The 24,106-nt window shown below is 37.4% G+C and overlaps 2 protein-coding genes across 5 annotated transcripts in view; one reads left to right on the top strand and one right to left on the bottom strand.

The window, feature by feature from the left end:
• LOC141898139 (splicing factor YJU2-like) overlaps positions 1-17,184 on the bottom strand; it is a 19,249-nt gene extending 2,065 nt beyond the window's left edge. The window contains exons 1-7 of one of the 2 annotated variants that reach the window (XM_074783975.1): positions 7,083-7,133; positions 4,439-4,520; positions 2,504-2,604; positions 2,232-2,376; positions 1,280-1,414; positions 847-1,028; positions 497-629 (exon numbers count right to left, since the gene is read on the bottom strand). In XM_074783975.1, coding sequence (XP_074640076.1) covers positions 497-629; positions 847-1,028; positions 1,280-1,414; positions 2,232-2,376; positions 2,504-2,604; positions 4,439-4,462 — 720 coding nt within the window. In that variant the 5' untranslated portion in view covers positions 4,463-4,520; positions 7,083-7,133. Of the gene's footprint in view, positions 1-496; positions 630-846; positions 1,029-1,279; positions 1,415-2,231; positions 2,377-2,503; positions 2,605-4,438; positions 4,521-7,082; positions 7,134-17,142 lie in introns of those variants that run through there. The other variant, XM_074783976.1, reaches the window with a different exon arrangement.
• LOC141898137 (multidrug and toxin extrusion protein 1-like) lies at positions 15,898-24,106 on the top strand. Of its 3 annotated transcripts, none has more exons than XR_012618516.1 (19): positions 15,898-16,064; positions 16,316-16,415; positions 18,120-18,253; positions 18,394-18,495; positions 18,795-18,863; positions 19,773-19,821; positions 20,100-20,199; positions 20,286-20,328; positions 20,411-20,455; positions 20,717-20,814; positions 21,832-21,929; positions 22,036-22,149; positions 22,274-22,341; positions 22,482-22,590; positions 22,663-22,738; positions 22,828-22,897; positions 23,012-23,144; positions 23,361-23,448; positions 23,538-23,554. XR_012618516.1 is itself a non-coding variant. In XM_074783973.1 (19 exons), the coding sequence occupies exons 1-19, from the start codon at positions 16,029-16,031 to the stop codon at positions 23,819-23,821; spliced, it is 1,884 nt and encodes a 627-aa protein (XP_074640074.1). In that variant the 5' UTR covers positions 15,898-16,028; the 3' UTR covers positions 23,822-24,106. The 3 variants fall into 3 exon arrangements, 2 of the variants coding, with proteins under 2 accessions (XP_074640074.1, XP_074640075.1); XM_074783973.1 differs by having other exon boundaries at positions 23,293-23,448; positions 23,538-24,106; XM_074783974.1 differs by lacking the exon at positions 18,795-18,863 and having other exon boundaries at positions 23,293-23,448; positions 23,538-24,106.

Below are 24,106 nucleotides of genomic sequence, written 5' to 3'. Positions count from 1 at the left end.
GATAGGGGAATTTTAGGATTTTTACGTCATCAATCAAGTTCATCTGACACGAAAATATACGGGTTTATTAGGCATAATAGGTCAATTTTATAGTTTATAGGGAATATTTTGGGGTTTTTGGAACAGTAAGCTGTGGGAGGAGTTTGAGGGACTGTCCATTTATACACAGTGCAGAGAAAATCGATAGGCTGATGATATTAATACATGGACATTTGTGTTATATTGTCAGTTTTTTCATCAGAAGGTAGATGAATTTAAGAAGAACAGGGTAACGTTACAGGAACTTTTTTAATGAAATCGGAATAATTCTCTTTTGAACGGAGAAAAATGTTTGATTTCATTCATTTTCTGATCATGGGAATACCAAGTAGAGCGGAATCTACTATAATTTTTGTAATGCGGCAATGACAACATACTTCAAAAAGCTACTTATATTTACGTATGGTAAGGGTTTCCCTTAGTGAGTTGTCGAATTAAATATCAATGCTATACATACTGTCGATAATAAGATGTCTGATGCTTTTTCAGGAGCAACCTTTTTCTGTGTTATTTTGTTATCAGTTTCAGCATCGTTATCACTGTCCGAATCAGCCAATCGCTTGACACGTGTACCATCACCAAATACTGACCTAAAATACAACCAAATTTTGTTTGGTTATTCGTTAAAGTATGTCAAATTGAAAACTTCTTCAAAAGAGTTCCCAGAGTAAAATTTGATTTTCAGCAAAATAGTTCTCAAAATGCACCTAATTTTTCAAATATTCCGAAGAGTAGGCCCACAAACCCCCCCCCCCCCCATCAGGTGCTTCATGTTTTAGGCGCTCACCGCAGGACGATTGTACTTACTGTACTAATTGCTCATCCTCCTCATCCTGCAGCTGTCTTAGTTGTTCTTCATAAGCGCTGCTAAGCTTAATCATATACTCGTGGTCAACTTTTGCATGACGAGCATTCAAATCTCGCAGTTCCTCGAGAGTCTCGATCATTTCCATTTCATTACGAGACGCTTTTGTCCGGTTTTCTAAAACCTATAAGACAAAAAGAAATCCACTAATCTGTCCTCGGTGATACCTAGAACCATAAATCCATGAAGACAAAACAACTTTGTGACTAATTTTCAAATTGCGTGGTTTTGTACAATCATTATCTGGTCTCGCTATAGCATTTTTTTTTAATGGAATTCAGATCACTTCTAAAATGTAACTTAGCCATCAATTGCGATACGGCCAAAACCAACACAAAATTTTCATCTAGATTGCAGCTGTCAGTCTCTATCTACCTTCATAGGATTATTTATTTCTTCTAATTCAGCTGCTGCCAGTTCTTCTTTAGCCAATTTTTCAGCCGTTCTTATCGGCTCAAAATTCCTCGTGGCACCGGCTTCCAGTGTATAATCGGTACTTTGTGGGTCCGTCTAAAATAAGACAACAAATCATCATCAAAATTAGACAACTTTTCTGGCAGACGGGAAATTCTATCCGGATTGAGTTTCATGATTAAGTTTTTAAGGAGTCAAAGGAAATGCACCCCGCAAAATGTTCTAACAGTACCAGAAAGATTTTTTTCCATTCAATGTTAAACTCCTAACCTAAGCTAAGACGGGTGTCAATTGACCGCATTCTGGTTCAGGAATAGCACTTCCGGATTACAAACTTTGGACTAGTCTTTCATCAAGTTTACAGATTATGCCTTTCAGGAATGAATAGTATATACTGATCGAAACGAATGTGCCAGAAGTGTATTTCAGAATCGGTAGAGACCAATCTAAACCTTGCTAATCAAATTAATCTGATCCTTACCCTGACATAGGTTGATTGGAGGTTGATTCTAATTGGAAATAATATAGCAGTTTCATTTCAGTCAACTGATGCTAATGTTAGACCTATCCATTTCCAGTCATTTGTAATATACTTGACAAGGGGAAGAAATGTATCAAATAAATTTGCTTACTCATTTGAAAATGAGATTTATTGGGTTTACACCATTATGGTTCTTCAACTAGTCACACTTTCGTTCAGTCCATCACCTCAGTAAAGGAAAGCTGTCAAAATTTTGCTCAGAATCACAGTTTTATCGGGTGTGCGAATGACACAATAAGGTGACCAAGCTACAAAGCCTGTCATAACTGAACAAATGACTGCAGAGTCTCTCAAATGATCACAGCTTATGATTTAATTCTGTAACATAAACACGAAGAGAATTTATGAATCCACTTGATAAATATACGGTACCTTAAAAGCTATCTCAGCAACGCACTTCGGACATTTAATGTAAAATCGGAATATATGCAGACCCAAATAGTTTTCATCTTCCACTGTCTCCTTCCGCGAATTGAATTTCTTTCCTTTATAAATATATTCCCGACAGGTGTTGCACCTAAATATCAAATTCCACCATAGCTATAACTAACATTATATCCGAATACTTCCGTATCATCTACAACTGAATCTTCTGATGTTTTTACGGAAATCTCAGAAATCTGGAAATGACACGATTTTCTTACCTCATGTTAAATGGAGCCATAATACGAATGCTGTATTGTCGGTTTCTAGGTAGACGAAGCTTGGGTATCTTCGACGGATCAAACTCCGGTGGGTAATATTTCTAAATTAAACATTAACAATAACATCAGCCTAATCAATACAAAGAATTGACTCAATTGATCCACGATAATTGATTATTAATTAAAGCGCGCAGTCTCTCTGTAGATTGTGGTCTGGATTTTTGTAACTCAAGGCTTCAACCAGGATAGTTATGTATGACCTTTTCTGTAGCTATATAGGCCTACAGAGATTAGAGGCTTATTGTTGGAGGTCCAACTTTTCAGCATCCCGCTGATGACTGTTATCATGGATTAGAATAGAAGGATAGCGCTACTCAACTTTTATGATGGCGGTTAATTGGGAAATATTGTAATGCATTTGCATATGATTTTACTAGGAGATTACGTTGGCGGTGGCGGTACGCGAGAAGTGGTAAATCGGAGTTTTTCCTGTACATTTTAGATACGAATGTTCAGTTTCCCATGAAATCTAGGCGGTAGGCGAGGTTGGCGGTGAATCGGGGGGGGGGGGGGAGGGGGGGGGCCTTAAATCGAGGTATGACAGTAGTTACCTTGTTGACTTTAAAAACATGTTTTAAAATAATATTTTTGATGATTTAGATCGGGAACCGGAGAATTTATTGATTTGATTTGAATTGATTGCTACAATCGGGATTTGCAGTACGGACTAAATCGATAAATGTGAAAATTCAATATGTCTCTCTGAAATTACTCTAAATGTTATTTTTTGTTGATAAAATGCATTAATTTTGGCTAATTAACCTTTTTAAGTCCGAATCCCTAAATGACCCTCCCATCGTGCAACACGAAAAGCCGCCATATTTGTTATATTGCTTCACTTCAACTATTTTTTGAGGCGACTGGTCAAAAGTTTTGAGTTACTACGATCGTCAAAAGCTACTTAGGATTATAAATTTATGCCCAAACAATAGTTAACTTCCATTTAATTACAGAACAGTCAGTTTGAGGTAAGTTTATGGTATTTTTAGGGGTGAAATAGGCGCTCAAAGCCTCGTCCCTCAAAATGAGGGATGAAAATTAATCTTATATGTGCACTTTGGCCCTAGACATTGTTTGGGGAACAACGGCTAGGTACTAGACTACGGTTACGGAGGACAGTTGGCGCATGCGCAATAGAGTAAAATTCTGACTTGCAAGATTGGGATTCGAATCCAAACCAAAAAGTAGTAGAGCGCTTTACCCACTTTGCCACAGCACACGACATGTTGGGTGAGTTAATTTATATAAAGCCTCACCTAACCCTATTCCTTCACAGGTAGATATACGTAGATATAGTGCACATTCCCCCGTAACTGGAGCCAGTTTGTAAAACGGAACCCAGTGGACCCTCTTCTCAATCTCACCCTCTTGACACTAACCCTATCATAACCCTAACCCTTAACCCAATAAAATGATCTTACTGTTACTTTTTATTAGTTAATACTTTAATATATAGTAATAATGTACAGTAAAATGGCGGAAGTAAATACTTTTACGTATACGGTTAAATATCCACTTCGTATTGTGTCAATCACATGAGAGGTGCGGATCTGCACTTTTTTGTACATTTTAGCCTTCTAGAGCAGGGCCGTCAGAACAGGGGCGGCAGAAGCGACCCCACTTTTTTGCTTAGACCCTAACAAAAATTTTTTTTCAAAAGAACGCTGTACCGCATAGCAGCTCGTCGTTCTCTGTACTAAGTAGTTGGCTCACGACTTCTCATGCTTCTGTGAATGAGACCGTGAAATAGCCCCAAAACGCATCTCCGGCGATTGAACTTCAGAAATAGGCCTCGCCACCTGTCACTGAAAAAGTCCTTCCGACGGCTCTAAGTAGGCTTTAATTAGGTTGTAGAGGCCTAAAAAAGAATCTTACGTTTAAAACTTTCCTCTCAGACATTTTGAGCGCTTAAATGTAGATTTTACGATGCTGGATTGGAGAAAGAGGGAAATAAAAGCATCTAGGGCAATCTTAAGACCTGCTGCATATGGCGTCACAAGCCCCGAGGCTTGTCACGCCATATTGGGCCTGACACGCCATGTGGTAAACGTAAAATGAAAATCAAATCCTATGCATGAGATGAAACGTCGACTAAGTCTCGCGGGTTTTTCTTCCGAAGTTGAAATATTCGGTTGGATATTAATTTGTCTTAGATGATTTACAACGTATTATATATACATAATAAGAACTACATATTACATCGCATTTACACTAAAATGAGTTTTACAGAATAGAAATTGATCGTTGTTTGTTAATCTAATGCAGTGTACACACATTTTGAAACACAATTTAAACAATCATATATTTCGCCAGCATATGAAAAATACAAAAACATTACATATATATCTACTGAATGAGTTTTACAGAATAAAGATTTTAATTAACTATCTTACATTTCAATGAATCATTCATCTATTTCACATGATTTGTTGATCAATTAGTCTTAGAAGAACATGGATAATGTTAGAAAAACATATATGGTGAGCCAGGCTCCAATCTAGTGTGATCTGCAGTCATATGGCTCCTAAAATCGCTAAGCCTTCTACATGGCGTGTCAGGCCCCAAATGTTCTGCAGCCAATATGGTGTGTCAAGCCCCAAATTGTCTGCAGAATAGCTTCAATAATTGAAACATGGTTTGTCGAACGGTTTTCTATGGAAGCAATTAAATTATATCTTTAGTTTCAATTAGTTATATATTGTTCATGATTTGATAATCACAAAACAAATACTGCTAGAAAAACCGCGATTTGTCTTCTATATGGCGTGTCAAGCCCCGAATGTTCTGCAGCCAATATGGCGTGTCAGGCCCCAAATGGTCTGCAGAATAGCTTCAATTGAAACATGGCGTGAGAGGACCCGATCAGTTTTCCTATAATTGTCACTAATTATCATAAATATTCAAAGATTTATCATTCTACATGGTTTGTCAATCATTTAGACTTAGAAAGAAAGCAAATATTGTTTCAAAAATAGCTCCTCAAATCACGCTGTCTTCTACATGGCGTGTCAGGCCCCAAACGGTCTGCAGCCAATATGGCGTGTCAGGCCCCAAACGGTCTGCAGAATAGCTTCAATTGAGATATGGCGTGAGAGGACCCGAACGATTTTCCGTACAAACAAATGAATAATTGTCACTAATTATCATAAATCTACATGGTTTGTCAATCATTTAGACTTAGAAAAAAGGCAAATATTGTTTCAAAAAGCTCCTAAAATCACGCTGTCTTCTACATGGCGTGTCAAGCCCCAAACGGTCTGCAGAATAACTTCAATTGAGACATGGCGTGAGAGGACCCGATCGATTTTCCGTACAAACAAATGAATAATTGTCATTAATTATCGTAAATATTCAAAGATTTATCATTCTCCGTGGATTGTCAGTCATTTAGACTCAGAAAAAAGGCAAATATTGTTTCAAAAATAGCTCCTCAAATCACGCTGTCTTCTACATGACGTGTCAGGCCCCAAACGGTCTGCAGAATAGCTTCAATTGAGACATGGCGTGAGAAGACCCGAACGATTTTTCCGTACAAACAAATGAATAATTGTCACTAATTGTCTTAAATGTTCAAAGATTAATCCTTCTATATGATTTGTCAATTATTTAGTCTTAGAAAAAAAAGCAAATACTGTTACAAAAAGCTCCTAAAACCACGCTGTCTTCGACATGGCGTGTCAGGCCCCAAAGTGTTCTGCCGCCAATATGGCGTGAGAGTACGCGATCAGTTTTCTATGGAAGCAATTAATTGTCACTAATCATATCTTTAGTTTCAATTAGTTATATATTGTTCATAATCATAAAGTCTAAGAAAAAAAAACAAATACTGCTAGAAAAATTGCGATTTGTCTTCTATATGGCGTGTCAGGCCCCAAACGGTCTACAGAATATAGCTTCAATTTACATGGCGTGAGAGGACCCGATCAGTTTTCCGTAGAAATAAATGAAAAATTGTGACTGATTATCTTAAATTAGTACAATAATCATTAAGTCTTAGAAATAGGTTTATAAATCGTTGTTTCTATTTTCTTATGTAAATGTAGCTGATGATCTCCTGATCGTCTCGCACCATAACGGAAACCTGTAAAAAACATATTCGAAGAATTTTACATAAAAATCTTTCGATATATATGCATCTGAATATAGTTATGAAGTAAAAACGGGATATAATTTTCTTTCAGTGGTTGCACTGAACGGAATACTATAACGTATAAGTACATATTATATTTAGACAATATTTAGTAAGTATATATTTAGACAATAAGTTAAGAAAAAATAGAAATTCATTACACATTGACATACCGGTACTTGAAATTATCTCATTCAGGTTTTACACGTCGTATCGGACTTAAAAACGTGGTCCGTTCGACGCGAACATATATCTTCGTTCCGCGTGAATTATATATAGTCTGCATTTTACTCGGGGCTTGTGACGCCATGTCAGATATGGCGTGACAAGCCCCGGGGCTTGTGACGCCATGTTCTGCTGATTCTTAAGATTGACTTCACTCAATAAAAGACTAAATCTCCCCACTTGATTACTTGAACATGAAATCGCTGAACGCGTGATCGACCGATGTACCCCCTACCGCGGCACAGTTTTTGAGAAAGGGCAGCTCCGAACAATATCGCATCCTCGCTTGCCACGGCTTTAGGAAGCATCTAAATATTTCTATAGTTCCGTCAATTAGAATAACTGTCTACTTGTTTTTTTTTAACAATTGTATAACAATATCTAATTGTTTTTTTATGCAGTCCTGATGAATCCGCGGGAGGCCTCCACCCCCACCCCACCTCCACCCCCTTCCGCGAGTCGAAATCTTTAGATGCTCCCTTGTAGTTTTCATATACACTAAGATTCTGAATTGCAATTATCCTTGAGAAGTGTTTATGCCTCCATAATAAAAGTCGAAGATGACACGTGTATGTCCCTAGCCGCTGCCATCCACCCCGGGGCGCCATCCACAAGCTCTAGTATAAAATAAAAAAACGGATCAACACAAAAACTCCCCTATCCTTTGTACAATCTCGATTCGTACTTTGAACGATATTAAGGGGCTTGTCCGGCAAAAAAGACATCCATACAGAATTGCAAAATTTTGACACCCTCCCCATGTCCACAGAATGTCCACATTGTATTAACCCCTCACCCTGTCCATTTGACAAAAATGCAGTTAAAGACATAGACCTCTTATGCAAAATTACGTTTTTTCATTCGCTTAATCATACACCTCTCACAGAGGTGGTGGAAAGCTTATCTAATTTGGTCCGGCCATAGAAATATTGGAGCTCTGAAACATGGTTTGAGGCTGAAAGCTTAGCAGTCGGAAACGGCTACTCGCATGGCCATGGGGGTGGGGAAGGGTGCCCCCTCGCGATCAAAATATAATTTTTAATTCCACGAAAACATTGCTGTTGAAAAATGGTGACGAAGAAATGGCGTTTGCAGCCTGTAGACGGCGGTGCCGTCATCAGCAAGCACCGCAGGCGCGTAGCACCACAAGGGGGTCACTCCCCCAGATAATTTTGAAAAATTAGATGCATTTAGGTGCCTTCTGATCACTTTTCAGGTTGAAATTGTTCACAATTTCACCGCCACGCCACTGGGTATCTATACGGAGACCTAACCTAGGCATGTATTACGTTAATCACAATAGGAAGTTAAGGATATCCTTTGTATAACATGAAGAGGGGATCAAGTATAGTATATGGGATTGTAGTTCCTTAGGTGTATGATTATATAGAAACGGAAGTTGTGATTTGGCTTCTCAGACGCAATTTTAAGATATCCGACAGTGAGAAGTACCGTCAATTGGATGTAGGTTTGTTTTACTTGCCGACATCGCCGACATTGGGATCGACGGATCCCAGCCACTTTATATAGGGGTTAATCACGCAAACATCCAGCCTCTCGATCCCAGCTAATTTATGTGAGGGTATCCACGCACACACGCACAGCCCTCGATCCCAGCGACTTTATATAAGGGTAATCCACGCACACACCTAGCCCTTCGATCCCAGCCATTTTATATAAGGGTAATCCACACACGCACCAAGCCCCTCGATCCCAGCCACTTCATATATTGTCGGGTATGTCGGATTGCCGGTATGTCGGGAGTGTCGGGATGTCGGGATTGCTGTAGAAGGCTCCATTAATTCGAAGAAGACCTTTCTTTAGGATGTATATTGGATTTTAATATGGAGACATAACGAACATGAAATGATGAAATGCTGATCTGAAATGAAATAACATATAGAATTTAAACTCTGATCTTAAATAAATTTGAACACTGATCTTAGATTAATTTCCTGTTTTAATCATTCATCATCAAATATAATAGAATACAAATTAACTGGTTAAACTTACATGTTTTTTTACCAATATATTCTCCTAAATACTTCACCAAGAATCTAAGTGTCTGATGTACCACAGGTTACACTAGGATCGTAGAGCGACGGAGATCACTGGTGGAGACAACCACTGCCAGTGCTGGGTGAACTAAATACCGTACTCGTTTAATTGCACGAAATCTAATCTCTAAAAAGAATCGACGTGTCGCTCGTTGTATCTACAAAAGTTCTCATCCTAGATTTCGTTGGTTGCACGTAACTCGATCGTGATGAGGCTCTCGATGAGCTATTCGTACCTCTAACAATTGCCGATGTTATGATTCAAATACAGAATTATGAACCGAATCACTCATTCATTTTATCTTAAGCTTCCGCAGTGAGGGACTAATATTACCATATTTTATACTTGATCCGAAATATTTTCTGCGCGTTTACGTTATGCCGTGTGCGTTGAACATTTTATCGTTTGCGCGCAAAACGTTTTACGAAAAAAGTTTTGTGAAAAACGTGTTTTTGGCGATACAAATGTTATGCCGTGTGCGGCGGGCTTAAGCCCAACGCACACGAGACCGAAAAAAAACGTTTTTTTCCTCGTGAAAAAACGTTTTAGATGTTATTTGTCATGCCGTGTGCGGAGGCAAAACAAAAAACGCCGAACTGAAAAACGTGTTTTCTGTTTCGGTGAAACAAATGTTTTGACGTGTGCGTTGGGCTTAAAGGGGCACCCCTAAACTCTCATTTTCCATTCAAATAATACTATAATCGTGGCTTTTTTAACTTAACTTAGTCTACTTGATTGATATTTTTCAAGGTACGGTTTTATAGACCGGTACCCTACTAACTGTTTCCATGGCCCAACTGGGATTCATTGTTAGTTAAGACTCTATTCACCAATGCATTTGCCCTATGGTGGGGCGGACTTTATTGTTATATCACTTATACAAAATTATCTTATCAAGAAAATACTTTTAAGAATTAATTAAATATTTATGAATTCTCGAATTCCAAAATCATAAAATCGATCATATGTTGAGAAAGGTACACGTATCCATTCCCCATCATAGATAATAAATATTTGAAATGTTATGTTAATTTGAATATAATGATTGTTCCTTGATGATAAATCAAATCAAATACAAATTGTTTTTAATGAGGTCACCTCAAGAATTCAGCTATGGAGGCGGTAAAATAGTCTGGCAGGTTTCATTGCGTCACTGTACAGAGACCCTTTATTATAACCGATGTGAAGATAAATGATGTCAGTCGCATATCACATATAAAATACCAAACTCCGTATCAAGTTTCGCGATTTAAGTGAATGAATTGTCAAATCACTGTGCATGTACACGCCGAATAGGCCTATAGGAAAATATGCTTATACAGGAGCCTATAATGAATGATCTCCAAAATGTCACCCTCAATAGAAAATGTGGAATTGTCATCTGATCATTATAATTTTCATGACCTTGACTGCCACGACAAAGTATTCACACAGCTGTTAGGCGAAACTGCTTGTTCAAATACGCCATGCCATATCAGCCCATGAAAATATAAGTTTTCTGTTTGAAAACTCTAAATGAACAGCTTGATGGGATTTTAGGTCAAGAATCTGTATGTAAACCGAGGAACGCCTCCATTTGGCATTGATTGCATTAGTTCTCACAGTGATCTGTAAATGAAATTAGAACTTGAGTAAATGAAATTTTAGACTGCGTCGCATATGACGGTTTTTTATAAATGCACTTTAATTTTCTTGAGACTCGGAGAAGCCAACACGATTTTCGTTGGACACGTTTGCATAGAGGTAAGTTCTAAAACACTTATAGCTTGCGTTCCTCGCAGTCAAATTTGGACCATTAACATTATCTTGGGGACAAAGGAAATAAATCCAAACCGGGTCAAATATATAGCATCAGATATTTTTTAAAAAGCTGGCTCGGCTATGAGTTTTTGTATAATGATGTTTATATCATTTTATTATATTGATAATGAACATTTGATATTAATCTAGATTAAAGTAATAATATTTCATAAATGCTGGTTATCTCTGTATTAAAGGACGTGGTGTTTTAATCTTCTTTTACATTTGTAGAGCCCTTGTTTTGATTTGGTTTTCGATCACCATTTACAAAATGAGAACGTTTTCACTAGTTTTGATGTTCCTGGTCGTAGTAGTTCATAGAGGTAAAATATGAAAAAAAAGAATATTCGTATTCATGAATGCTGTAAATTATGGTGGCTGATTCGGGCCATAGTAAAAATATTTTCATATTGGCCGGCCCGTTTTTGGTTTTCTCGCGCGAGAATTCAAAACTTTTGAATTTTTTTAATCGTTCCTCTAGCCGTACAGAAACTTTTTTAGTATGGCCCGAATCAGCCACTACAATAAACATACATTCCCAAATAAGAAATAAGAAAAAATCATACCGAATCTTCAAATATTTCAGGATAAGAGGTCAATCGTTAAATAGCGCTAAAATCAAATCACCTTTAAAGCGCGTTTATATGATAACCTAGGCCACTAAAAACGGCAAATTTAAACGATTGAAACGATATTTACGCTATTTATCATTGTGAATATAATGGGTTTTAATTATTATGTACCATCTATTCTCCTATTATCTATTCTCCATGTTTGAGTGTGGCTATTCTACTTTTAAGCGTGTTGTTGCGGGGACTTTCCGAAGACATGTAAAGAAGCCGGGGCCACCACTGCTGGTGAATATACGCTATTTCTTGGACCGAATAAGAAAGCGGTTAAAATTTTCTGCAATAACGATAAAGAATACATCACATTGAAGGCGAATAACTACGGGGAAAACAAATGCGATAATGCTTGGGCTGGATGTGGTCGTACTACTTGGCGAAAGATCCGTTTGGATCCAGCGGTAAGAGCGCTGCTGCCGCAGTCATTTGAGTATATGTATATACATTTGTATATCCAATATGTTAATACTTATTCGGTTTTATTATATTTGTTTTTTATTCTACAGAGTTTGAATGTTATACGGAATGATTATACATATTCCACAACTACAAAGCGTAAAGTTCCATATGGCGAGGGTGGTGGTTGCATCGCATACTACAAGCCGTCTGGTGGATTCTCGCTAGATTTGACCGGGACTGGTTTCGTTTTCGATGCTACCAAAGTAAGTTCCAATAGCTTAGGGGAGTCGATCCATTTCTAAACTTGCAGCTGCCATATGTATTTTGTTATTTTCAGACGAAATGGAAGGCAGCTGGCTGGCGCCCTAAAAGTGTTGCTCAAGTAAATTCTAATGATAAAAGAAAGGCATCGGGTCAATGCGGAGGTTACTGCGGACATTGTCAGCCGACCGGAAGCATTAGTCTTAGCATTTAATTTCCCGTATCGTCAAATATGTAGAAATGATGAGGCGGTAATCGAGCATTTCATCTTGTGGCTGCAAACGAGGATTCACCAGGCTCACTACATGTGGTATAGGGGCATATTTATCTGAATGGAACGAGCCTTTTTCCGAAACGAATTATCAATGAACAGTTGCCCCATTGTGAAACATATTATGAAACGTATAATGTGCTTATAATGTATCAAACATTGTCAATAATATTTCATTTGTCCAAATGAAGACGGATTCTCTTTCTTCAAAGTTCTTTTCGGTAGTCATCACATTTTTAAATGTAGATTCAACAGACTGTAAAATTGACATTAGATAATTAAATGCAGATTTCGAAAACGCTGTTTACTGAAGACTCAATGCATGACCCAGATAAAATTTATGGGAAGTTTTGTCACTCGTATTGTTGCGTATGTCATATTTTCCGTCAAGTGGCCGTCAATTTTTACTTTAACTCTTTTCCTTTAGTTAGCCGCTTGCGCTTAACGGGCAAATGGCGTGATGTAACGTCACGTGCATAATATCTATACGTAGCGTCATTTTTGGTAGCGCGGATCCTGTAGTATTTCAGTCTTGTTGCTCGGAGCATGGCCAGATGTGAATCTTCCAGACCATGGGCGGCGAAGACTTCGTTAGCAATACTAATATGTGTCACGCTAAATCCAGCGAAGCTGCTTGGAGCACTTTACATTTTTCGGTATTATTTCCCCGGCCATTTTCAACACTCTAATCAGTCATCTCTCCCTGGGGAGAAGTAACACCGAGCGGCTAACAAGCGCTCAGTAGTCATCGTGACATTTTCACGCACTAGTGACTTCTTATTCTCTAGATTATGTGTATAAGATATGTATTAACCTAAAAAAATGTTCGTCTGGGTCAATAACTTTTTGTTTGGTTAACATATGTTATATATCTGGTTCTAGTATTGGTCAACAGCTGTCTATTGAAAATGCTTGTTCAAATATGTCATCATATTACTCAAACTGGAAATATAGATTTTCTATCTGAGAAATCTAATTTTTCTGGATTAACATCTAATCTGTCGTATATGATTTTATTTAATTTGGTAGAAAAACATAATATACTAAACTAATATTGAAAATGAAATCTAAGCCCAAGTCCGATATACGGCATTGTAGTACAACCTTAGGAGTAAATCGGGGGAGTAAATGCGCAAGCTGAAATATAAAAGCGTAGTAATAGAGAACTAAAAGAAGTTCCATGAAATTAGATCCTTGATTCACCAGCTGATGACACGTCACACCTTACATATTAAGGTGATGACTCCGCAGGACGGTTGACAGATGACACCCTATACACATCAAGCGATGACTACACAGGACGGTTGACAGGAAGACACCCACACAACAGTCAGGTGATGGCTGCACATGACGGTTGACAGGTAGACACCCTACACACCAGTAAGGTGATAACTGTACAGGACGGTTGACGGTATAGGCCCATGACGCCAGTTAGGTTCCGTGTGAAAGAATTGTAAAATTTTTGGGCAAAATTAATAACTGATGATAAATTATCGTCAAAGGTTTACAGTTGTGTTTATAATAGCTATATTGATGGTCAAGCTAACTCTTGGATGGATTTTGTGAAGAACATTTTGCTCCGAAATGGGCTCGGATATATTTGGGAAAATCAAAATATTCCAAACGTGAATTACTTGAGTCTGATACTTAAACAGAGATTGCAGGATCAGTTTATGCAAGTCTGGCATGCAAAATTTACTGATTCCACCATGGCTGTTACCAAAAATACGTAAAGAGTCCTCTTTATGTATTTTTGCTGTTACGTATTTAACAATCAAATGCCGTTTCAAAATGGAAAAGTATCTAACTCAATTAACTCCTAGGGACCAGTTAACTTTATGTAGATTTAGATGCTCAGCTCACAGGCTACCGGTGGAAGTTGGGCGGTGGCGTGGAATTGCCCGTACCAATAGGCTGTGCCAAAAGTGTGATTTAGAGGCGGTGGGGGATGAATATCACTTTTTACTCGTCTGCCCGTACTTCCAGGAATCCAGAGCTAGATACATCCCGGAGCGTTATTGGAGATTCCCCAATAACGTAAAGTTGTATGATATGTTCAACTCAAATTGCCAAACCCTTAAAAAACTGGCGTTGTATATACGCAAATGTTTAATACATTTCTAATGTTAATTGTTGCAATGTATATTGTAAAATAATTTTTTTCTCTGTGCAATTGTATAATTGTGGAGTAAATAAACTAATTGTAATTGTAATTGTAATCGTCTTGTCTTCTAATTCGATTACATCTTTTACCAAATCAATTACTCTCAGAAATCAATCAACATTATATTCTATATATTATAGAATTATATTTTTACTAGCAGAAACTCGTCTTCGACGGGTTGGTTGATGTGGAGACGTAAACACATCGCATCACATGTCTATAGTATTAATACAAGTTCATGTTCCCGAACAGAGGGACAATCTCCCAACTGCCAATAGTATAGTTCACTAATTCCCACACGCATGCATCTTCCAATTGGTAAATTATATGGACGATGATGTTTTTGATTCATTTTGTTTTGATGTTCTTAAAAGTAATTAAATTGACGCCTCCGTATAATCATTCACATTTCAAACTCGCTAAAAATCTTTCCAAGGTTATTTAGGACCAAAGATTTGTCACATCAACACTAAATTATCCACCCAATAACTATGATTTGACCTCCAAAAACCTACAACCATTTTAAATAGTCATCTAGACATATTATATTTCAATGTTATATACACATGAATGCCTTTTTGTGTTTCGAAATGCCAATATAAGCCAAATCATCCGCAACTGCATAATACGCAAAATGGATTTATGTGTGACAATGAAAATTATGAACAAAAATAGCAGTTAAAGGCGTGGAATAACTGGCATACTTCTGGTTGACAGGTTGACTGGTTGCCACTTGTTCTCGAGGTTTACTCTAGGTGTCGACTGTCAATGGTCAACTGCTGTAAACACTGACCGAATGGCCAAGTGTACAATGCCTTATACTGGACTAGCGCCGAAATCTAAGATTGCTAAGATTAGAGGACTGCGCAAAAAAGTCATTACAAGTACATGTATATTCATAACATTTATATTTATTAATGAACATATTACTATTCAAATATGTAAAATGTTCGGTAAATAGTCCAATATACGGCATTATAGTGCGTTTGTAGACTTACACTGCGTTCTTCAGTCAGTGTTAATAGCAGTTGAACGTTAGCCGTTGACAGTCGACAATTTTTCGTCAATTACTATCTTTCCGGAGAAAATTTTCTATATCGTTTCGTGTCATTTGCTGTTCTATCGAGTTTCAGGCACCCACATATAAGAAAACAATCTTTTTTGGCCAAAATCATAGTTTCGTCGGATGTGTGTTGAGGTATTATTTGATTCTACTAAACACATCTTTTTCCCTCACAATCTCTACCATATGTGTTATGTTATTCGTTAAGTATTTATGTGGGCATGCTTCGTTTTCGTGTTGTCTTTGCGATAAGATCAGAGATTATATAGAATCGATCGATGATTGTTAATATATCCTGTAGCGTATGGAAACATTATTTTGTGCAGGTAGTAACCGGTAGCACAAGTTTCAAGAAGTATTGCGATTACACGCCGCAAAAAAAACAGAAAGCGGCCGTTCTCGTTCGATTAGGTGTCGATCTACACGTCCAATGGAATTTTAATTTGAAGCCAATTACTCATCGGATCAAATGGAAAAAAATAATTTTTGTAAAATGAGCTCTTCAGTAAGTAAACTTGAATTTTATCGTTATTTACACGATAACCAGTGAAAAATAAATGCATAATGAAAAATGCCTCGTGGTCATTCATTTAATACGTGCGCATTAGGGGAGGGGGGGTCAGTGCAATTGCGTACTGTAATGCTTAATGTATATGAAAAAATTGCCGATTTTGCTTACAGAGGGGGAGGGGGGTTGAAAAATTCAAATTTTATGCGTACGTGATAAATGAATGATCCCCTCGTCTTTTCTTTTAGTCGTCTGGTGATGGGTTTAGCAATCCTAATTATGGTTCGATGTCAGAAGACCAACAAGGATCATATCAACGACATATCGACTATGGTGCTTTAAAAATTGGTAAAAAAACAACGGCATGTTTTATTGAATCGCGCGGTTATATCATGCAATATCATATATAGTATAAAATTCTTCTACGAAATCAAAATTATGATCAACACAACCCCCTCCCCCTGTGGAGCGCTATGGAAAGTAATACTTTCCAAGGGGGAGCAATAACAAACTGGTTGTGTTTAACCTGACAAAAGAAGCATAATGCTGACAAAATAATATATACGACTGCCTTTATATGAATTGAAGAATAGCATAGCTAACAACGAATAAGCATTTAGTATACTTATCTGAGTTTAGCTTATAAACGAAGTTGGACTCATATATATATATATATATATATGTGTGTGTGTGTGTGTGTGTGTGCGTGCGTGCGTGCGTGCGTGCGTGCGTGTATATATATATATATATATATATATATATATATATATATATATATATATATATATATATATATATATATATATATATATATATATATATATATATATATATATATATATATATATATATATATATATATATATATATATATATATATATATATATATATATATATATATATATATATATATATATATTGATGCATAAAACACAAACCAAAACCAAATAAAAATACCTGATTGCCGGTACTAAAGGCCGATAAAACACCAGTATCGGCTATTTTCATTTGAGTTTAGTGCATAAAGTACGTACCAAGATTGATTAATACCACCCCCTCCCTCAAAGTACGTACCTTTTTGCTGAGGTGTCAACCGCGTGAAAGACTTGCGTCTGTGTTTTCGTGGGGTTCAGGGTACATCACACAGAGAAATTCGTATAAATGGTTGCATTTCAAAGCCTCTGGTATGGCGGCTGATTCGGGCCATACTGAAGAAAGAATTATTTCGTTTTCTCGCATGACAACTCAAAATGTTTCGTTTTCTCGCGCGAGAAACCCAAACCTTTGAATTCTCGCGCGAGCCCGATGTGAAAATCTTTTATCGTTCCTCTAGCCGTTTACAGAAATATTTTTAGTACGGCCCGAATCAGCCACCACACTGTGGGGCTATTGAGACGATAGTTTTCCGGTATCATGATTCAGGTTGAGTTCAGTCACTTTGTTTATGAATGTAACGGATCATTTTTTCAGACGCTGTTTCATATTCGATCATAACATACGTTTTCGGGGATAGGAGCAGTCCTAGCTGAGGTTTTTTGAATAACCATCATGAAAAATATCATCATCGGCAAAATGATGACCAAAGCCACCTCAGCCACCCCCGTTCTGCCGGCCCTGTATCTGTACTCAATTCTTGCAATAATTGCATGAATGTTATCTCGAATACTCTATAACCAGTTCTCGGGAGTGAGTAAATCGATAGTTGCATACGAATCGTTTTAGCTGCAGCATCTCCCTGTTCACTCACAGGCAGTGCGATGACGGTATATCGCGTTATGCCTGCGTGCTGTCCGTCGGCAGGTATAACAGTTACGGTTACTATGTTGTCCTAGAATTTCATTCAATCGTGGAAAATACACCGTGTAGCGTGTGTGTAGGCTAAATGAATCTTGAATTCGTGATTGATATAGGCCGCCGGTGGTGATGACCGAGCCGTCTCGTATAGTTCCTGTTCGACACTCGCGAAAACCGAATTAAGCGTGCTTCTTGTGCTGTTGAAGAATAAAAAGAGCGATTTTAGATCATTTTTGTCTCAATGTCCTTCACTACAGACACAGACTTTGCTGGCTCTAATAACCAGGATGCGTCTACTACTCAGTTGTCGAAGAAATGCAGTCTATTACGCTATTTGCCAGATTGGTACAGACGTGAATTTAAGGCCGTCTTCACTCAGGCTTGGCCAATGGTACGTATATTATCTTGAATATCTGATCAATAATCACAAATAATCATCTAACGTGGTATCCAGCTTCATAATAATTTGATTTTTGAATATACCATATTTTTCACCAAGCTCTAAACTATTCATTTCATTTTACGTCGCAGGCCTTGACATCCGTCCTTCAGTTTTTGGTAATGACTGTGGCCATAGCGTTTTGCGGGCAACTCGGCGTTAAAGAACTCGCAGCTGCATCTTTAGGAATGACGGTAAGTAGGCTAAATTACCTACATCGCCGCGAGGTTAGATCATGGACTCTTAATTCGTTTTAGAGTCCGTGGTTATACAAACAAACCAATAGGTATATAGAGTCTTGGGAACCTAAGATCAGAACAACGCAAAAACTCAAATAAAAGGAAAAATTTTAAACATGTTGAACCATTTCATTTCTCTTTTTTGAAAGCATATAGCTTAATATGCTGCATAATCGGATCAGAAAATCGGCATATTTCGATAACCCAAAAGATATAGACAATGTCTGGAAAATTGTCCCGTTTTATTCTTACAGCTGATAAATGTTTTTGGTTTGTCAATCGGTACAGGGCTTTCCACAGCTTGCGACACGCTTTTTTCCCAGGTAGGCATGGAAATAATGACGACAATAGTTAGTATTGGTTGTTTTGAGCTGCCCATTCATCGATTTGACGATTCTTTTGGCGCCACGATGTTTTTCGACAAAATAGCTCACATTCTACCTAAAGCAGTTCCGAGTTGATAATGCAAATAAAAAGTTCTATTAAGAAAAGCTACGTATAATGACGCCTCATTGAAGAAAACATTTCAAATCGAAAATTCATAACGAGCTTTATGAACGTTTGCTGGTGTATTTAACGCAGTTTCTTGTGCAAGATCAATCGACAGCTGTAGTGTAGCTTCGGTAGTGTTTTAAGTTCAGTAGTAATCCAAACCATCGATTCCACGATGTTCTGAATATAAACGATGTAGTGACAATCAGTCTTACTCGCGTACTACGGTCAAAACATTAGATATAAGTTCTGAGTTTTTTTTATGTACGAACCTCCATTTCTACTCAATGACTGATACATGGTTTCATTGGTTCTTGCTTCAGAAATAGGCTATTTCCGATCTAACGTGGTCATTCAATTAAGTATGGGGCGACAAAATTGCCTTGTTCAAAACTGACCTGGTTCCACATTGTGAGTTAACTCTGAGTTAGAATTACTTAACTTTTAATGAGTTAACGCTGAGTCAGATCTAACTCAGAGACTGGTGGACCCGGATGTCATTTTGAACGAGGAAATTTTGTCGCTGCAGGCTAATTGAATGACCAGAAATCGTAGCACTATACAGAATGTTTAATAATGATGCAGAATGATTTACGTAAATTCGAGCGGGTAAAGAGGCGGTTGTGTAAATGGTATTTGACATTTTACGACCGCGCGACAGAAATTATCGTGTCGCTAGGAAATAACGACAGCATCGATTTTACGAGGTTTGTAAAGCAAACATTTACTAATCTTTTTAGATGTATGGAAGTGGTGATAAGAAGGGCGTTGGTATACTTTTACAACGGAGTACGTGTTTTAAATAAGAAAAGATTTCCATAGGAAAAAACATCTTCATTCAGAACAAACTGTATTATACAGTGGAATCTCGTTACAGCGAACTTCACGAGACCAGAATATGTTCGCTATAACGATAGTTCGTAATATCCAATATGAAATCAATCAAATTGTCTTACTTGGGACAGAATTCTATATTTGTTATATCCGATGAATCTGAGATCGTTGTAACGAGGTTCCACTGTATATGTACAATGTATGACTACAATGTATGTTTGGACGTTTAATAGGTTTGATTATAATGACACTTGCTTGTATTCCGTGTTGGGCAATTCACATAAACGCAGAACCATTGTTGATATTACTCGGACAAAATCCAGAAATTGCTAGGTAAGAAACAAAGACAAAATGTATCGCGTGAAAAGCCTGCTGAGGTAACAGGAAAATTTTTGTTACTTATTGGTTTTTATATTCAGGCTCACAGAAGTGTATATGCTTGTATTCATACCAGGATTATGGGTACGTTCTTTTTCTTCATCTGCATATATCACCATCCGTTGTTGGCAACTCATAATTGCCTGTTCTTCTTCTCAATTTGCAGTTCAACTTTTTGTACCAAGTATTGGCGAAATATCTTCAAAATCAAGTGAGTGTTTTCCCCGGTGTTTATCGTTTTACAATTATACCCGTCTTAAGGAATGGGTATTTCCTCCATCCAGGTTCTAGAGATAACTTTAGATTAGTCCATTATCATGATTATCAAATTCTAACTCCCAACCAAGAACAGTGGAACTGGATCTTGGTATCAAATTATTATACGGATGTTACTTATTGTTAAAGGGTTGAATTATTAAGAGGAGTTATTTTATGATTTCTTAATGCAGATATGCATTTACTATTTTTACAGAATAAGGTGAAACCACTGTTAATCGTCGGATTGTTCGGGAATGGCGTCAACGCCATAAGCCATTATGTGTTACTAATGGTTCTTAAAGTTGGCTATTTGTAAGTTCGTTACTGGACAGTAGCTTAAGTTTCCATATCATCCGCTGCACGTTAAAGGAATAGGAATGATCATAGAAATCGTATGTGGGTGCTAAATTATAACTCCAACTCCCGGAATTCGGCAAAAACATAATATTGAAAAACTTCATTGATACAAGAAAATTGTTTTCACTTTTTAAAATGTTTTGTTTTTAAAATGTTTTTTTTTTGTTGTTTTTAAAACGCGTTATAAAAACATGACCACATGAAATCTAAGGAATGAGTACTATTGAGCGTGATATTAAGCTAGACGTTGAAGTCTATCGATGCGTAGAACGTCTCGGCTCTGTGTACGCAAACCGGTAATATGGCGAAATAACTTTGACAAAGAATATCTTCCCTTAATTGTATAATGAGTGATACATGTTATAGTACAGCAAGGTTTGTCCAAATAAGACGTTTGATAGTGATAAGATACACAACGCGCCCAAAACGCACCTGACCGATTGATACATTATGAAAGTAATCTAATCGAAGATAAATTCATTTGAACGTATTTCCATTTCCATTTAACACGTGCCGCTGATTATTTTGATGAAAAAAATTGCATTGATGCGCGGTGGATGGACGCTACGTCACATCCTAAAACATTCTATATTTTCTCAAGGCGTAAAATAATTATATATATATTGGAATACTGATTCAATTTTGACAATATAGTTTTGAAAAGATATAAACCGCCTATGATATATGCCTTCATTTGTATACATATAACAGTTTTAGACGAAAGTACCTTAACCTTCTACGATTCAAATCGAAAAGAGATCCAACTCTGATGTGACTCGTTCGCATGTGCTTGCCTTTATGGATAGATAGCAGTACTAGATTAGATTCTGCGATAGGGTGGAGCTTCGGACTTCGACTAGGATTTGCTTCCAAACAAAATCAATCACTGCTATGATGCTAAATCCCGAAAAAAATCCGTCTCCAAGTAATTCAAAAAGGCCTCAGTTTTTACATGTAAATTTTCTGTTTCAGGGGTTCCGCATTGAGTCAAGTTCTGGCGCATTTATCATTTTTACTTGGTGTAATCGGATACATTCTGGTTACAGGATTTCACAAGCCAACATGGTCCGGTCAGTGTGCGAGTGTGATAAAGAGTTTTTCGCCTAGACCGGTTTACATGTACCATATATACATTTGTATTCAAAATTAAGATGAATATTCTTCGTTTCGTATAAGGTTGGTCAAAAGCGGCGTTTTTCCGATGGGGCCAGTTTGTTGGAATAGCTATTCCCGGATCTCTCATGTTGTTTCTTGATTTCTTTTGTTTTGAAATCGGCATGTTTGAAGCAGGTAGGTCTGACGTATCTGACGAGAAAAATAAAGAACGACCTACTTAATAAGAAAAAAATATCGTCTGCATTAATCAATTATAATAAAGCTTTTATCTTTCGCTGGACATCTTTTTTTGCAATAGGTATTCTTGGTGAGGTTGAATTAGCCGCCCAGTCGATCATGCATCAAATAGATTTTGTCGTTTTCATGGTAATTACAATATAATCAGTGTTTTTAGCGATCATTGATGAATTTAGCTAAAATAATGCTCAACATAATTCAATCTAAAATTACTTTTTCATTGCAATTTGTTAGTCCTGATGTTTTTACATCATTGTTTTTGTTTTTAGATACCACTAGGGGTCTCTATAGCCTGTAGCATACGAGTCGGCCAGTGTCTAGGGATGTCTCAGGCTAAACAAGCGAAACAGTCTGTTATAGTAGCTTTTTCATTGACTTGTAAGTAAGATATTGCTTAATGAGCGGATAAGTAGCTGAAAATCGCTGTTGTTATCTGATTTTATATTTCAGTCATATCGCAGGCCTTCATTTCAATCATGTTGTTAATTTTGAGTCCGTGGCTGCCGTACATGTTCTCAGCTGATTCGTAAGTGTTAGATTTTACATTTCGCGTCATTTGCAGAACCTAGATAGAAGACGTTCAGATAGAAAGCTATATATATATATATATTTCAGATCTGTTATAGAATTAACGTCAAAACTTATCCCATTCATTGCATTATACTCGGTATTGGATGCGCTAGGAGTGAGTATATAATATACATAATAAACTGATCACTCATTTTTCACTTACTGTGGTCCGCAGACTAATTTTACGATATCAATTCTATACATAATAGATAGATTATATTTTGTGCAGCAACCATTAAACGGCGCTATGCGCGGATGCGGTCGACAGATAATTGGAGCGGGCACGATATTCGTCGGATACTACCTCTGTGGTCTATCTACCGGTTCTGCGTTACTGTTCCTTACCTGGCTGCAGACTAAAGGTAGTTAAAAAGAAGTATGGCACGATCCGCAGTTCTACGCTAGGTTGAATTTGACACTGGTTCTAAAATTAACAAATTTTTACTAACGGATTTTTACTGTAGCTCACAACTGCGGAACCGAGCCTTTAGACGTTTTGATTTTCTTCAGGGTTTTGGATCGGGATGTGCATCGGGGTCGGTATGAATGCATTACTTCTAAGTTTGATATTTGTCAAGACTGATTGGGAAAAACAAGTGGAAATAGCACAACGACGAGTCAAAGAAGCCACGCGTGGCGAAGAGGAACAAAATACGGAGCAATCAGGTATTACATATGCCAAGTACTCGTGTAATTTTCATGATTATGTTTGTTTTGTCAAACTTTGTAAAACGCGAGATCTTTCAAATTTACAGATTTATTGGAAAAGCGACGCACCAGTGTCATATTGATGGGAGATATCATCCAGTCGGAAGAGAGGGCACAGCTATATGACGCACAGTTAGTGCTCAGTAGGATCGTCGTCGCGTTGATATTGGTGTTATTGTTGGCTTTGTGCGTTTATATTAGATTCGAAGTGCAAACTTCCGATACGGACTTCAGGAACAGCACTGGTTCCGATATCAATATAACAACAACTACGGTAATAACTACAACTGTTTACGAAGAGACATCTCAAAAAATTTCGTATACGCAGTAAATTCCGCTATAGAGATATCATTTCACTAAGAATATGGGTCTTTCCAAATAATGTATATCTAAGTATTACTAAAACCGATTAACCGAAATGACTGGTACCGAGTAGTGAGACCAGCGATGAAGCTGAGCAACAAACCGATAACTGTTACTTTATTATCTCAATGATTTGTTCTTATTGATAATGAGATGGAGACCAACTTACGTATTATACTAGTGGGCCCGTAAAGCCTCGACTCCTCCGGACCTACGAACAATCATCTCAAGGGAGGGGGAGGGATCAGTGCAT

The sequence above is a fragment of the Tubulanus polymorphus genome, chromosome 1 (genome assembly GCF_964204645.1).
Source record: "Tubulanus polymorphus chromosome 1, tnTubPoly1.2, whole genome shotgun sequence".
Classification (NCBI taxonomy): Eukaryota; Metazoa; Nemertea; class Palaeonemertea; order Tubulaniformes; family Tubulanidae; genus Tubulanus; species Tubulanus polymorphus.
This window is presented reverse-complemented; position numbering and strand designations above follow the sequence as displayed.

What these genes read in the sequence shown, in the direction of transcription:
- LOC141898137 (XM_074783973.1), top strand. Translation starts at nt 16,029, where the DNA reads ATGGAAAAAAATAATTTTTGTAAAATGAGCTCTTCA. An exon ending in TCACAAGCCAACATGGTCCG is followed by an intron (nt 21,930 to 22,035) that starts GTCAGTGTGCGA and finishes GTTTCGTATAAG; the next exon opens with GTTGGTCAAAAGCGGCGTTT. An exon ending in TACATGTTCTCAGCTGATTC is followed by an intron (nt 22,739 to 22,827) that starts GTAAGTGTTAGA and finishes TATATATTTCAG; the next exon opens with ATCTGTTATAGAATTAACGT.